The sequence below is a fragment of the Jaculus jaculus genome, chromosome 4 (assembly GCF_020740685.1).
Source record: "Jaculus jaculus isolate mJacJac1 chromosome 4, mJacJac1.mat.Y.cur, whole genome shotgun sequence".
NCBI lineage: Eukaryota > Metazoa > Chordata > Mammalia > Rodentia > Dipodidae > Jaculus > Jaculus jaculus.
In genome coordinates, this window is record NC_059105.1 from 116,198,257 (window position 1) to 116,211,601 (window position 13,345).

The window sequence follows — 13,345 nt, forward strand, 5'->3', positions numbered from 1 at the left end:
TGGATTAAGTCAAAAGACAACAGAAGATAAAAGAGACGGTCACCCTTTCACTTTTAAGAGACAACTCTCTCCAGAAAGAAAGACTGGCTGGAGAGATGGCTTAGCTGTTAAGGCACTTGCCTGCGAAGCCTAAGGACACATTTGACTCTCCAGAACCCACTTAGGCCAGATGCGCAAAGTGAGGCAAGCATGCAAGGTCACATATGCGCATGCTTCTAGAGTTCAAATGCAGTGGTTGGAGGTCCTGATGTGCCAATTCTCTCTTCCTCATTCTTCCTCAGTCTCTCTCTCTCTCTTTCCCATTTGCTCTCTTACATAAAAAAGACCAGTCTGCCTCAAAAAAAAGAAAGAAAGATAGAAAGACAGACAGACAGACACACACAGACAGAAAGAAAGAAAGAAAGAAAGAAAGAAAAAAAAAAAAAAAAAGACAATGACATGTTTTTAGCTTGACAACCCTAGCTTTTGTCCCAGATGCTTCACTGATCATGTCTGTCCTTAATCAGGTGAATGCTCCCTCCATGTCTCCATGTGAGGCACCATGTTCTTATAACCAAAACTACACATGGGGTTTGGGGATGGAGGTGTGGCTCCATGGGGCCTCCCTTACCCAGCCTACTGGTGGCCCTGAGCTTCTTAGCAATACAAGAGAAAAAAATTTGGATTTTACCCAAATCTCTTTGTTATACCCTAGGTCCTTCTCCAAAATATCTGGAAATGCAGTCTCCATTTCAATTCAACCTCAAGGAGAGAAGGTACTGGTAGACAGGTATTCTGTGTGACAATGTAATGGTTTCTTTACCTGATAGCCCGAGGGGATGTTTCAAAGGGAACGTTCCTGTTGTACTGGGCATCAGAAACATAGGCAGCTGCGAGAAGAAGGACCTGTTCCCCATGGGGAGGAAGAAAGGAGAGAGGAGTCAGAATAGGGCAGCGGGCTTTTCCTTCTTTTCTGGAGGCATGAAGTATAAAAGAGGAACCTCTCTGCCCCCTCCCTCTTCTCTGTTCTCCCCAGAAATGACCAACATTAACAGTGGGGATGTTCTGTCCCAGGTGTACACCTAGGAACCTGTAGCAAGGGCTGGGCCACAGAGCCCTGACCTGTCTCAGATTCTATCACAGGCTCTCAGAAGAGGAAAAGGACATGAGAACATTCTCGACAGAATGTACATGGACATGCAGGCTATAATTTATTTATGCAGACAGGATTGTGGTTACACACAGGTGTATAAGTACAAAATTTTGTCTAAGATGCGGCATAGAAAAGATTTTAAGGGTAATTTTGACAAGTGAATTACTGCTTTGATGACTCTTTAAAAAATATTTTAGGGCTGGAGTGATGGCTCAGCAGTTAAGGCACTTGCCTGCAGAGCCTAATGGACCCAGGCTCAATTCCCTAGTATCCACATAAAGCCAGATGCATGAAGTGGCACATGCACCTGGAGTCCATTTACAATGGCTGGAAGTCCTGGCATACCCATTCTCCCTATCTGTTTCTCTCATATCTCTCTCTTCTTGCAAATAAATAAATAAAATTGATTTTATATAATTCAGAACTTAATTTTTTAAATATTTTATTTATTTATTTATTTATTTACTTATTTATTTAAGAGAGAGAGAGAGAGTTGGAGGCAGAGAGAGAATGGGCATACTAGGGCCTCCAGCCTCTGCAAATGAACTCCAAACGCATGTGTCACCTTGTACATCTGGGTCGTGTGGAATTGAAGCTGGGTCTTTTGGCTTTGCAGACAAGCGCCTTATGTGCTAAGCCATCTCTCCAGCCCATGAGCTTAAACTTTTCATTCAACATGTTCTGGATCTTTTTCATTTGTTTGCACGTTTATTTGTTTGTGTTTGTTTGTTTGTGGTAGGGTCTCACTCTCCAGCCCAGGCTGACCTGGAATTCATTATGTAGTCTCAGGCTGGCCTCAAACAGCGATCCTCCTACCTCTGCCTCCGGAGTGCTGAGATTAAAGGCAATTGCTACCATTCCCAGTAAAAAGTAATTTTTAAGAAAGAATCAAGTCAGGTGTGGTGGTACACACCTTAGATTAAAGGCAATTGCTACCATTCCCAGTACAAAGTAATTTTTTTTTAATTTTTATTAACATTTTCCATGATTATAAAATATATCCCATGGTAATTCCCTCCCTCTCCACCCCCACACTTTCCCATTTGAAATTCCATTCTCAATCATATTACCTCCCCATTACAATCATTGTAATTACATATATACAATATCAACCTATTAAGTATCCTCCTCCCTTCCTTTCTCCACCCTTTATGTCTCCTTTTCAACTTACTGGCCTCTGCTACTAAGTATTTTCATTCTCACACAGAAGCCCAGTCATCTGTAGCTAGGATCCCCATATGAGAGAGAACATGTGGCGCTTGGCTTTCTGGGCCTGGGTTACCTGACTTAGTATAATACTTTCCAAGTCCATCCATTTTTCTGCAAATTTCATAACTTCATTTTTCTTTACCGCTGAGTAGAACTCCATTGTATAAATGTACCACATCTTCATTATCCACTCATCTGTTGAGGGACATCTAGGCTGGTTCCATTTCCCAGCTATTATAAATTGAGCAGCAATAAACATGGTTGAGCATGTACTTCTAAGGAAATGAGATGAGTCCTTTGGATATATGCCTAGGAGTGCTATAGCTGGGTCATATGGTAGATCAATCTCTAGCTGCTTTAGGAACCTCCACACTGTTTTCCACAATGGCTGGACCAGATTGCATTCCCACCAGCAGTGCAGAAGGGTTCCTTTTTTTCCACATCCCCGCCAACATTTATGATCATTTGTTTTCATGATGGTGGCCAATCTGACAGGAGTGAGATGGAATCGCAATGTAGTTTTAATCTGCATTTCCCTGATGACTAGTGACGTAGAACATTTTTTTAGGTGCTTATATGCCATTCGTATTTCTTCCTTTGAGAACTCTCTATTTAGCTCCTTAGCCCATTTTTTGATTGGCTTGTTTGATTCCTTATTGGTTAACTTTTTGAGTTCTTTGTATATCCTAGATATTAATCCTCTATCAGATATATAGCTGGCGAAGATTTTTTCCCATTCTGTAGGTTGCCTCTTTGCTTTTTTCACTGTGTCCTTTGCGGTGCAAAATCTTTGTAATTTCATTAGGTCCCAGTGGTTAATCTGTGGTTTTATTGCCTGAGCAATTGGGGTTGTATTCAGAAAGTCTTTGCCAAGACCAATATGTTGAAGGGTTTCCCCTACTTTTTCCTCTAGCAGTTTCAAAGTTTCTGGTCTGATGTTAAGGTCTTTAATCCATTTGGACTTAATTCTTGTGCATGGCGAGAGAGAAGAGTACAAAGTAATTTTTAAGAAAGAATCAAGTCAGGTGTGGTGGTGCACACCTTTAATCCTAGCACTCGGGAGGCAGAGGTAGGAGGATCGCTGTTTGAGGCCTGCCTGAGACTACATAATGAATTCCTGGTCAGCCTGGGCTGGAGAGTGAGACCCTACCTTGAAAAAAAAATTCACTTATTTCCATTTCAACCATAATTACAATAAATATTTACATAATATACACACACACCCCCTCATGTCCTGTGAGTGTTTTGTAGGCTAATGCATAGCTTATGGATGAAAAGCATATATGCATTTTCTATTTTGTCAACTGTACCAAACTGCCTTCCCCCAAAGTTGCACATTTTGTAGACTCCAAAAGAGTACATGAGCATTCCTGCTCCCCCACTTCCCCCAAACAGCAACATAACCTTAATTGGCTGCTAATCTCCCAGGAGCCACAGGGCTTCTTGAGATTACAGGGGCCAGTGAGTGCCTCTCTGAGGCTCACATTCCTTATTCAGTGGAAAGGAGAAAACAAGCACGCACAACCAGGCTAGCACTCAGCATTCCCAGCATTCCTGGCAGAGAGAGAGCAGCCTAATAGTCCAGTGGGACTCTGGTTTCTCCTCACATCCTTTCAATTTTTCTCCTTCTACCAGTAATCCAGTCAGTTACCAAAACCGCCCGCTCTAAACAGCAGACACCCTCCTGCCTACTTTAGATAAGGCTTGGGCAAGACAACCTTAAAAACTATAGAAGGCTTTTAATCCCAGAATTTGAGAAGCAGAGATAGGAGGATTGCCCTGAATTCAAGGCCACCCTGAGACTACAGAGTGAATTCCAGGTCAGCCTGGGGTGAAATGAGACTTTACCTCAAAAAACAAAACAAAGTAAAAAAAAAAAAAACTGCAGAAGGGCTGGGGAGATGGTTCAGTAAATTCAGTACTTACTGAGCAAGCCTGACAACCTTGGTTTGGATCCCCAGAATCCACGTAAAACCAGGCATGGTAACATGCATGTCTGTAATCCCAAGGCTTCTGTAGCTATATGGGCGGTGGAGACAAAAGAATCCTCCAGAAGCACTGGGCCCAGTCAGCTTGGCATATAGAGTGGTGAACAGCAAAGCATGAAGTGAGGAACAACTCCCAAAGTTGTCCTCTGACCTCTACACCTGTGCTGTGATACACACACACACACACACACACACACACACACACACACACACACACCAAAAACTGTATGAAACACTCAGAAGACTGAAGTTTCTAAACTTAATACAAATAATCCCCAACTTACAGTAGTTAAACTCACTTTTCTTTTCCATTTGTGATGGTGCAAAAGCACTACACATTAAGTAAGTTTTGAATTTTGGTCTTTTTCTGGATTAGTGAGCCACAAAATGTTCAATACTTTATCATGAAACAGTCTTTGTGTTAAATGATTTTGCCCAACTGTAGGCTGATGCATGTGTTCTGGACACATTTAAGGGAGGCTAAGGCTCAGACATGGTATTCAATATGCAAGGTATATTAAGTGCATGTTTTTGCATGTCCATGTGTGGTGTGCATGCATGTGGGCACACACATGTGTGTGTAAGTGTGCATTCTTTTGTGAGTATATGCATGTGGAAGCCAGTGGTAAACATTGAGACAGAGTCACTTGCAGAACCTGGGGCTTGTGATCTGACTAGACCAGCCAGCCAGCAATCTCCTGCATCTCTCCTGCACCGTGACTCAGTGTGTACCACCATACCTACTTTCTGCAGGATACTGGGGATCCAAACTCAGGTCTTCATGTCGACATGCTAAGCACTTTTCCAACTGAGACATCTCCCCTGTCCCTGGTAAATGCATTAGTATTGAATATTACCAACCTAGGATGTACTTATTGGTATATAATCTCATCATAAGAGAAGGAAAAAGAATGAACATCTGCATTTAGTTTTCATTTTTTTCACTTTAGAGAGAGAATTTAGAGAGAGAACTGGTGCACCAGGGCCCCAGCCACTGAAATAGAATTTCAGATGACTGTACCACCTAGTGGGCATGTGCAACCCTGCACTTGCCTCATTCTTGTGTGCCTGGCTAACATGGGATCATGAGTCCTTAGGCTTCTCAGGTAACTTCCTAAGCCATCTCCACAGTCCTGTATTTAGTTTACACAGCAAACATCTGGAGTAGCTCTTTAAAGACATAGTAGAACTATTTCCTACACTTAATTCATATTGAAACACTTAAAAATGAGTTATACTGCATTAAAAACACAATTATTAGGACTTATAACTTATAGGTTGTGTGGGGATAGAAGGAGAGGGCATGGAGAAAGTGATGGGGTACACAAAGACACAGGAAACTTCTAGGGCTTCCAATTATGATGGTGGCGTAGGTACCATGCCAAAGCAGCCGGTGGGGGAGGAGCCAAAAAAAAAACAAGCAAAATACACACTTTTACTAAAAAGTGAGCTGTATGGGAAATTGAAACAGCAACAGAGAAGTAGGAGAGATCCAGAGCATCCAGAGCCCACACAGGCTGGCAGAAGCAGCTCTGGCAGGTCCGCGTGTGGGACCACGGGTGGAAGTGCACCAGCCAGCCGCCAGGCTTGGCTTGAGCTGCAGGAAAAGCCAGGTGAGAGGATTTTCCACTCACACCGGAGCTCTCCCCAAACTCAAGAAACGTGAAGGGAGAATAGCAGTGAACAATGGAGGAGCAGATCACAAGGTAGAAGAACACATGGACCAGCAAGAGAACTAGAGCAGCATCGGAAGCCTCCCCTCCCCCACAGCCAGTGCCCAGCTCCAGCGAACACAGCAGTGGTCCAAGGACCCGGCCACGGGACCTGGCCAAGCCAACTTGAACCGACAGCACACCAAAGAGGGACCCAAGGAGGAGCGCTGCTAACTAGGACCAAAATCATCTCAAAAGGTAACTGGGATTACACCAGGTCAGTACCCGCCTAATAAACCTGGTATATAGGTCTGAACCAGAAGTGCTAATTGCACCTTCCATATCAGGATAAATTATATGTTAAATCGGATGGATGGCCAAAGTTGCCATTCTTAAATAAGCTGAATTTTGGGCTTATTATTTGTTGCTTCTTGATTTATAGTGGCTTTGTTTCCTCTTCTGTTATACATTAGGGAAGGGTCTCAACTGGTCACAAGCTGACTTGGAACCCTCTACAGACCAGAAATTTAACCTCCTTGTTGTCAGGATTAAGGGAGTGGGTGAGGCAATACACAGCCTAAGGGACAACAGACAGAGGATCTGGTTGTCATAATACCTACTCTTGGATAAATACTCTGTGCTGCTTTTCATTAAAAGTGTACATTGTTTAGTTAAACTTTAGAAACTATCTGTATTTGGTTCCACTCAGCCTACCTGAATCCTCTCATAGCAGGCAAACCCAACACCTAGGGTCACTTTTGTAGATACTCTGAGAGTCTTGAGAGCCACAACTAGTGCCTTAAGCTCCTACCCTGAAGATATATAACATTACATTGATTTATACATCACATAATACCCAGCTAGAAAGTAGAAAATCCATCATTAAATAATTCAGGATACAAAAATATATACATTATAACACAAGAAACACCAAAAATCAAGACAATATAACCACCAAAAAATATTAATTCATGAGAAATGACCTCCAGTGAGAACGAGTTAGAGGAAATGCCTGAGAAAGACTTCAAAAGAATGATTATAAATATGTTGAAAGAACTCAAAGAAGAAATCAAAGAAAGCAAAGAAGACACAGGAAGCCAATTTAATGAAACAAAGAGGTCAATACTAGACATAAATAAAGAAATAGAAATAACAAAGAAAAACCAGTTAGAATTATTAGCAATAAAGAACACAGTTAATGAAATAAAAAACTCTGTAGAAAATCTCACCAGTAGAATGGATGAAGGAGAGGACAGAATATCTAAACTAGAAGTCCAGTTGGCAGATCTAATACATTTTAACAAAGAGAAAAACAAACTAATAGAAAAATATGAGTGGGAATTTCAAGATATTCAGGACACAATGAAAAGATCAAACATAAGAATTCAGGGGATAGTAGAAGGAGAAGAATTTCACTCCAAAGGCATAGTAGGTGTCAACAAAATCATAGAAGAAAATTTCCCCCAAATTGGGAAAGAGGTGCTAATGCAGATACAGGAAGCCTTTAGAACCCTAGCCAGACAAAACCTGGAAAGAACCTCTCCTCACCATAGTATAATCAAACTACCAAACACACAAACCAAAGAAAAAATATTGAAAGCAGTCAGAGAGAAAAATAAAGTTACCTACAAAGGCAAGCCCATCAGGATTACAACAGATTACTCAATACAAACTTTAAAAGCCAGAAAGGCTTGGACTGATATATTCCAAGTTCTGAAAGATAACAACTGTCAACCAAGGTTACCTTATCCTGCAAAGTTATCCATTCAAATAGACAGAGAAATAAGGATATTCCATGACAAAAGCAGACTAAAGGAGTACTTGAAGACAAAACCAGCTCTACAGAAAATACTTGAAAGAATCCTCCATGCTGAAGAAAAAGAAAAGCACACATATAAGGAACCGGGAAAAAAAAGCAAACAATACTCAAACACTAGTTAGTTAATACAAGAGAGCAAAGGTAAAAAGAGAGAAAGGTAAAAGGAAGAACTACAAAAAAAAATGGCAAAAATGAATACACACCTTTCGATAATATCTCTTAATATCAACGGCCTCAATGCCCCAACCAAAAGACATAGGTTTGCAGACTGGGTTAAAAAGCAGGATCCTTCAATTTGTTGCCTCCAAGAAACCTACCTTTCTACAAAGGATGGACACTATCTTAGGGTGAAAGGTTGGAAAATGGTGTTTCAAGCAAATGGATCTAGAAAAACAGCAGGGGTTACTATCCTAACATCTGACAAGGTAGACTTCAATCCAACAGTAATTAAGAAAGATAAGAAAGGCCACTTTATATTGATTAAAGGCACCCTCCAACAGGAGGACATTACAATCCTAAACATATATGCACCTAACATGGGGGTCCCCAAATTCATCAAACAAACGCTATTAGAACTAAGGTCACAGTGGTAGTGGGTGACTTCAACACCCCTCTCTCATCAATTGACAGGTCATCCTGGGAAAAAATAAACAGAGAGGCATCTGGACTAAATGAGGTCATAGAAGGAATGGACCTAAAAGATATATACAGGACACTTCATCCAAATGCTGCAGAATATACATTCTTTTCAGCAACACATGGAACATTCTCTAAAATAGACCATCTATTAGGGCACAAAGCAATTCTTAATAAATACAGGAAAATTGAAATAATTCCTTGCATTTATCTGACCACAATGGAATCAAACTACAAATCAGTAGCAAGAAAGGCTATAGAGCATACACAAAATCATGGAAACTAAACAATACACTACTAAATGATGAATGGGTCAATGAAGAAATCAAGAAGGAAATCAAAAAATTTGTAGAGTCAAGCGATAATGAAACAAAACATGCCAAAATCTCTGGGACACAATGAAGGCAGTTCTAAGAGGTAAATTTATAGCTTTAAGTGCCTATATTAAGAAATTAGAAAGGTCACAAGTAAACGACCTAATGCTTACCTTAAAGTCTTAGAAAAAGACGAACAAGGCAAACCAAAAATCAGTAGATGGGAAGAAATAATAAAGATTAGCGCAGAAATTAATGAAAAAGGAAAGTTCTAGGTGTGACAAATATCCTCATTATCCACACTGTGCTCTTAATCTGATATTTGTAATGCAAGTGTCTTCTGCAGCAAACTCATCAAAGGGCTGGGTGTAGTGGTGCACACCTTTAATCCTAGCACTAGGGAGGCTGAGGTAGAGGGATTTCTGTGAGTTTGAGGCCAACTACATAGTGAATTCCAGGTCAGCCTGGGCTACAAAGAGACCCTATCTTGAAGAAGAAAAGAACTCATAAAAGGGCTGGGGGAGAAGGCTCAGCTGGCAAAGTGCTTGCCTCCCAAGCACAAGGACCCATTTTTGATGAGGCTGGGTGTGGTGGCGCATGCCTGTAAGCCCAGCACTCGGGACGCAGGGGCAGGAGATTGCCTTGGGTTAAAGGCCACCCTGAGACTACATAGTTAACTCCTGCCTGAGCTAGAGTGAAACCCTACCTCAAAAAGCCAGGAAAAAAAGAAGCGAGAGCTGGGGAGAAGGCTCAGTGATTAAAGAACTTGTTGTGCACGCCTGAGGACCTGAGGATTTTCAGAGTCCACATAAAGCTGAGTTCAGTAGTGCACAGCTGTAATTCTCACAGGCCAGCCAGCCTGATGTAAGCAGCTGTGAATAACAAGAGACCCACTGATGACACCCAAGCTTGCCTTCTGACCCCCATGAGTGCTGTGGCATACACATGCACACACTCACACTTATATGTGCATGCACACACATGTGTGCATAGTGTCTGAGGAATGACATTTAAGATTGTCCTCTGGTCTCCACGTGCATATACATGTGTCCCCATACATACACAAACATACATAACATGCATGCATACCACACATAGATGCAAAAAATTCCAACACCATACCATATACTTTAAACACTCATACTTTAATGTATTTCAATTATATATTGATAAAGTTGTTTTAAAAATATCCAAACAAAGCTGGGCATGGTGGCGCACGCCTTTAATCCCAGCACTCAGGAGGCAGGGGTAGGAGGATAATGGTATTTCGAGACCACCCTTAGACTACAGAGTGAATTCCAAGCTAGAGAGAGACCCTACCTTGAAACCCCCCCACAAAAATATATATATGTATATATGTGTATATATATATATATATATGTATATATATATATATATATATATATATATATATATATACATACATACATACATACACACACACACACACACACATACAGCGAAAAGAAACACAAATGCTTGGATTAAAAACTGATGGCAGGGATGGGATACTTTCCAGTGAGTTTTGACCACAGAGGTCCCTGATGCCCCCAAAACATTACAGGCCATTGCTGAGGCCCTTGGTTTCCCACCAGGAATACATGGTAAGACACTATTGCTGAAGACTCCACATACTTGGGCTGCAAGGCCACTGAGAAATCCTGCTGGAACTGAGCTGATAACCTCTTCCATGTAGACCAGCTGACAGAAAGCTGGAAGAAGCTATGCTGCATGCAGTTCAATGGGAGAGAGAAAAATCACCAATGAAGATACCCATCAGTGGACACTGCAAGCCTTATATTTGGCCAGCCAGGCCAAATGAGCCAACGGGTGCAGTAGTGGCACATCTGTCGTGGTGGAAACCAACTGCCCTCTAATTGGACTGGAGGCCTACTCCATGGGAGGCAATACATCCCTGATACTGAAAACGTAAAACAGGGGTAGTCATGAGTGCTCAGGGTGTAATGTCTGTTGCTGTCTGGCTAAATGTGTATAATATACTCATCAAACTGCCCAGTAAGCACTTCTCTTAATGTTCATACTTAATATATTAATGCTACTCTCACTTTTGGTTGAGAACCTTCTCTTTTCAGATAATAGTGACCTTGATATGACTCCAAAGGCATCATGGTGCTGGGAAGAAGTGACAGGAGTGCTCAGCACTGCAATATCTCTATCACACCTTCCAAGGCTCAGGGTCTATTGCTGAAGAAGTAGTGGAAAGACTGTAAGAGCCACAGGTAGAGTAGGACGCCTTACAACATGCTCCCTCCAGACACAAAATGGCCTGGATAGTCATGACCTCACAGTGCCTGACACTTCCTGCACAAGACCATCATAATAGGAGGAAAAGATGATGACATCAAAATAAGAGAGACTGATTGAGAGGGGGAGAGGATATGATGGAGAATGGAGTTTCAAAGGGGAAAGTAGGGGGAGAGAAGGCATTACCATGGGATATTGTTTATAATCATGGAAGTTGTTAATGAAAAATAAATAAATAAAATATGTTTTAAAGTTGATGGCAGTCCCCAGCACCCTCCAAGAACCACAGCATCAATGAAGGACAATAGTCTCAGAAATAGGTGATGACTGCTATGAAAATGGGTAGTTTTTAGGTAACTGCTGTGAAAATGGGTGAATTTTGTGCCTTCTTAGGGCAAGTACAAGCATTAATTGGTTGTTATGGCTTGGTTTTGGTGAGCTAAACCCCCAGCCAATGATATGACTTTTAGAAAGCAGCTTATGAAAGCCTAAGGAACATTGTATAAGTGCTTTCCTGTACACCCTTTCTTTCACAGACTTAAGAAACATTTTAATAGAAAATCTTGGACTTCCGGTTTAGATGGCGGCATAGGTACCACGCCAAAGCAGCCTGGGGGAAAAAAAAGGCCAAAAAAACTCAGCAAAATACACACTTTTACTAAAAAGTGAGGTGTATAGGAAATTGAAGCGGCAGCAGAGAAGTAGAAGAGATCCAGAGCATCCAGAGCCCACACAGACCGGCAAAAGCGGCTCTGACAGCTCCACCAACCACAGCGGCAGCAGCGGCACACCAGAAAGCTGCCAGACTCGGCTCCAGCCGCAGGAAAAGCCAGGTGTGGGAGCTTCCCCTCACACTGCGCTCTCAGCCACCCAGGAAACGTGAAGGGAGAGCGGCAGTGAGCAATGGAGTAGCAGACCAGAGGTAGAAGAACACGTGGAGCAGTGAGAGAACCAGAGCAGCTGCTGACAGACCCAGCAGAGGCAGCTTTAGCAGCAGCAGTTCCAGCAGCAGGGGTCTGATCTGCAGGGCCACAGTTGCCAGGCTCGGTTTGCTCCACAGGAAAAGCCAGTGCCCAGCTCCAGAAATCAGAACAGCAGCCTGATGACCCAGGCAGCAACGTGACTGAGACCAAAATCATCTAAGGTAACTGGGATTGCACCAGAGAAGGGTCTCACTTGGTCACAAGCTGACTTGCATCCCTCAACAGACCAGAAATCTTAACCTCTATGTTGACAGAGAATCTGGTTGTTATAATAACTACTCTGGTATACATACTTGGGGCTGTTTTTGATTGAATGGGCACAGTGTTTAGTTCAATTTTAGAATCTACCTGTATTTTATTCCACTCAGCCTATCTGAATACTCCCATAGCAGGGAAACTCAACCCCTAGAAACACCTTTGTAGATACTCTGAGAGTCTTAAGGGCCACACCAAACACTTAAGCTCCTACACAGAAAATATATAACATCAAATCAAATGATACAGCTAAGAATACCCAACTAGCTAGAAAATCCAAGCTTTAACTTAATCCAAGATGTAAAATATATACATTATAACACAAGAAACACTAAAAAGCAAGACGATATAAATCCACCTAAAAGTATTAATGCATCAGAAATGACCTCCAGTGAGAACGAGTTAGAGGAAATGCCTGAGAAAGATTTCAAAAGAATTATTGTAAATATGTTCAAAGAAGTCAGAGAACAAATCAAAGGAGTCAAAGAGGAACTTAAAGAGGAAATCAAAGGAATCAAAGAAGATGCAGGACACCAATTTCATGAAATAAAGAAGGCAATACAAGACATAAATAAGGAAATAGAAATAATAAAGAAAAACCAGTCAGAATTACTAGCAATGAAGAACACAGTTAATGAAATAAAAAAATCTGTAGAAAATCTCACCAGTAGAATGGATGAAGAAGAGGACAGAATATCTAAGCTAGAAGACCAGGTGGCAGATCTAATACAGTCCAACAAAGAGAAAGACAAATTTATAGAAAAGTATGAGTGGGAATTTCAAGATATTTGGGACACTATGAAAAAATCAAATATAAGAATTCAGGGCATAGTAGAAGGAGAAGAATTCCACTCCAAAGGCATAGTAGGCATCTTCAACAAAATCATAGAAGAAAATTTCCCCCAAATTGGGAAAGAGGCGCCAATGCAGATACAGGAAGCCTTTGAACCCCAGCCAGACAAAACCTGGAAAGAACTTCTCCTTGCCATATTATAATCAAACTTCCAAACACATACACCAAAGAAAAAATATTGAAAGCAGATAGAGAGAAAAATCAAGGTACCTACAAAAGCAAGCCCATCAGGATTACAG

General features: G+C 41.5%; 1 protein-coding gene across 2 annotated transcripts in view; it reads right to left on the reverse strand.

Moving 5' to 3' along the window:
• LOC101609433 (two pore calcium channel protein 1-like) overlaps positions 1-13,345 on the reverse strand; it is a 65,054-nt gene that overhangs the window by 41,207 nt on the left and 10,502 nt on the right. For both annotated transcript variants that reach the window (XM_045147724.1, XM_045147723.1), the window contains exon 2: positions 803-885. In XM_045147724.1, coding sequence (XP_045003659.1) covers positions 803-885 — 83 coding nt within the window. The remainder of the gene's footprint in view (positions 1-802; positions 886-13,345) is intronic.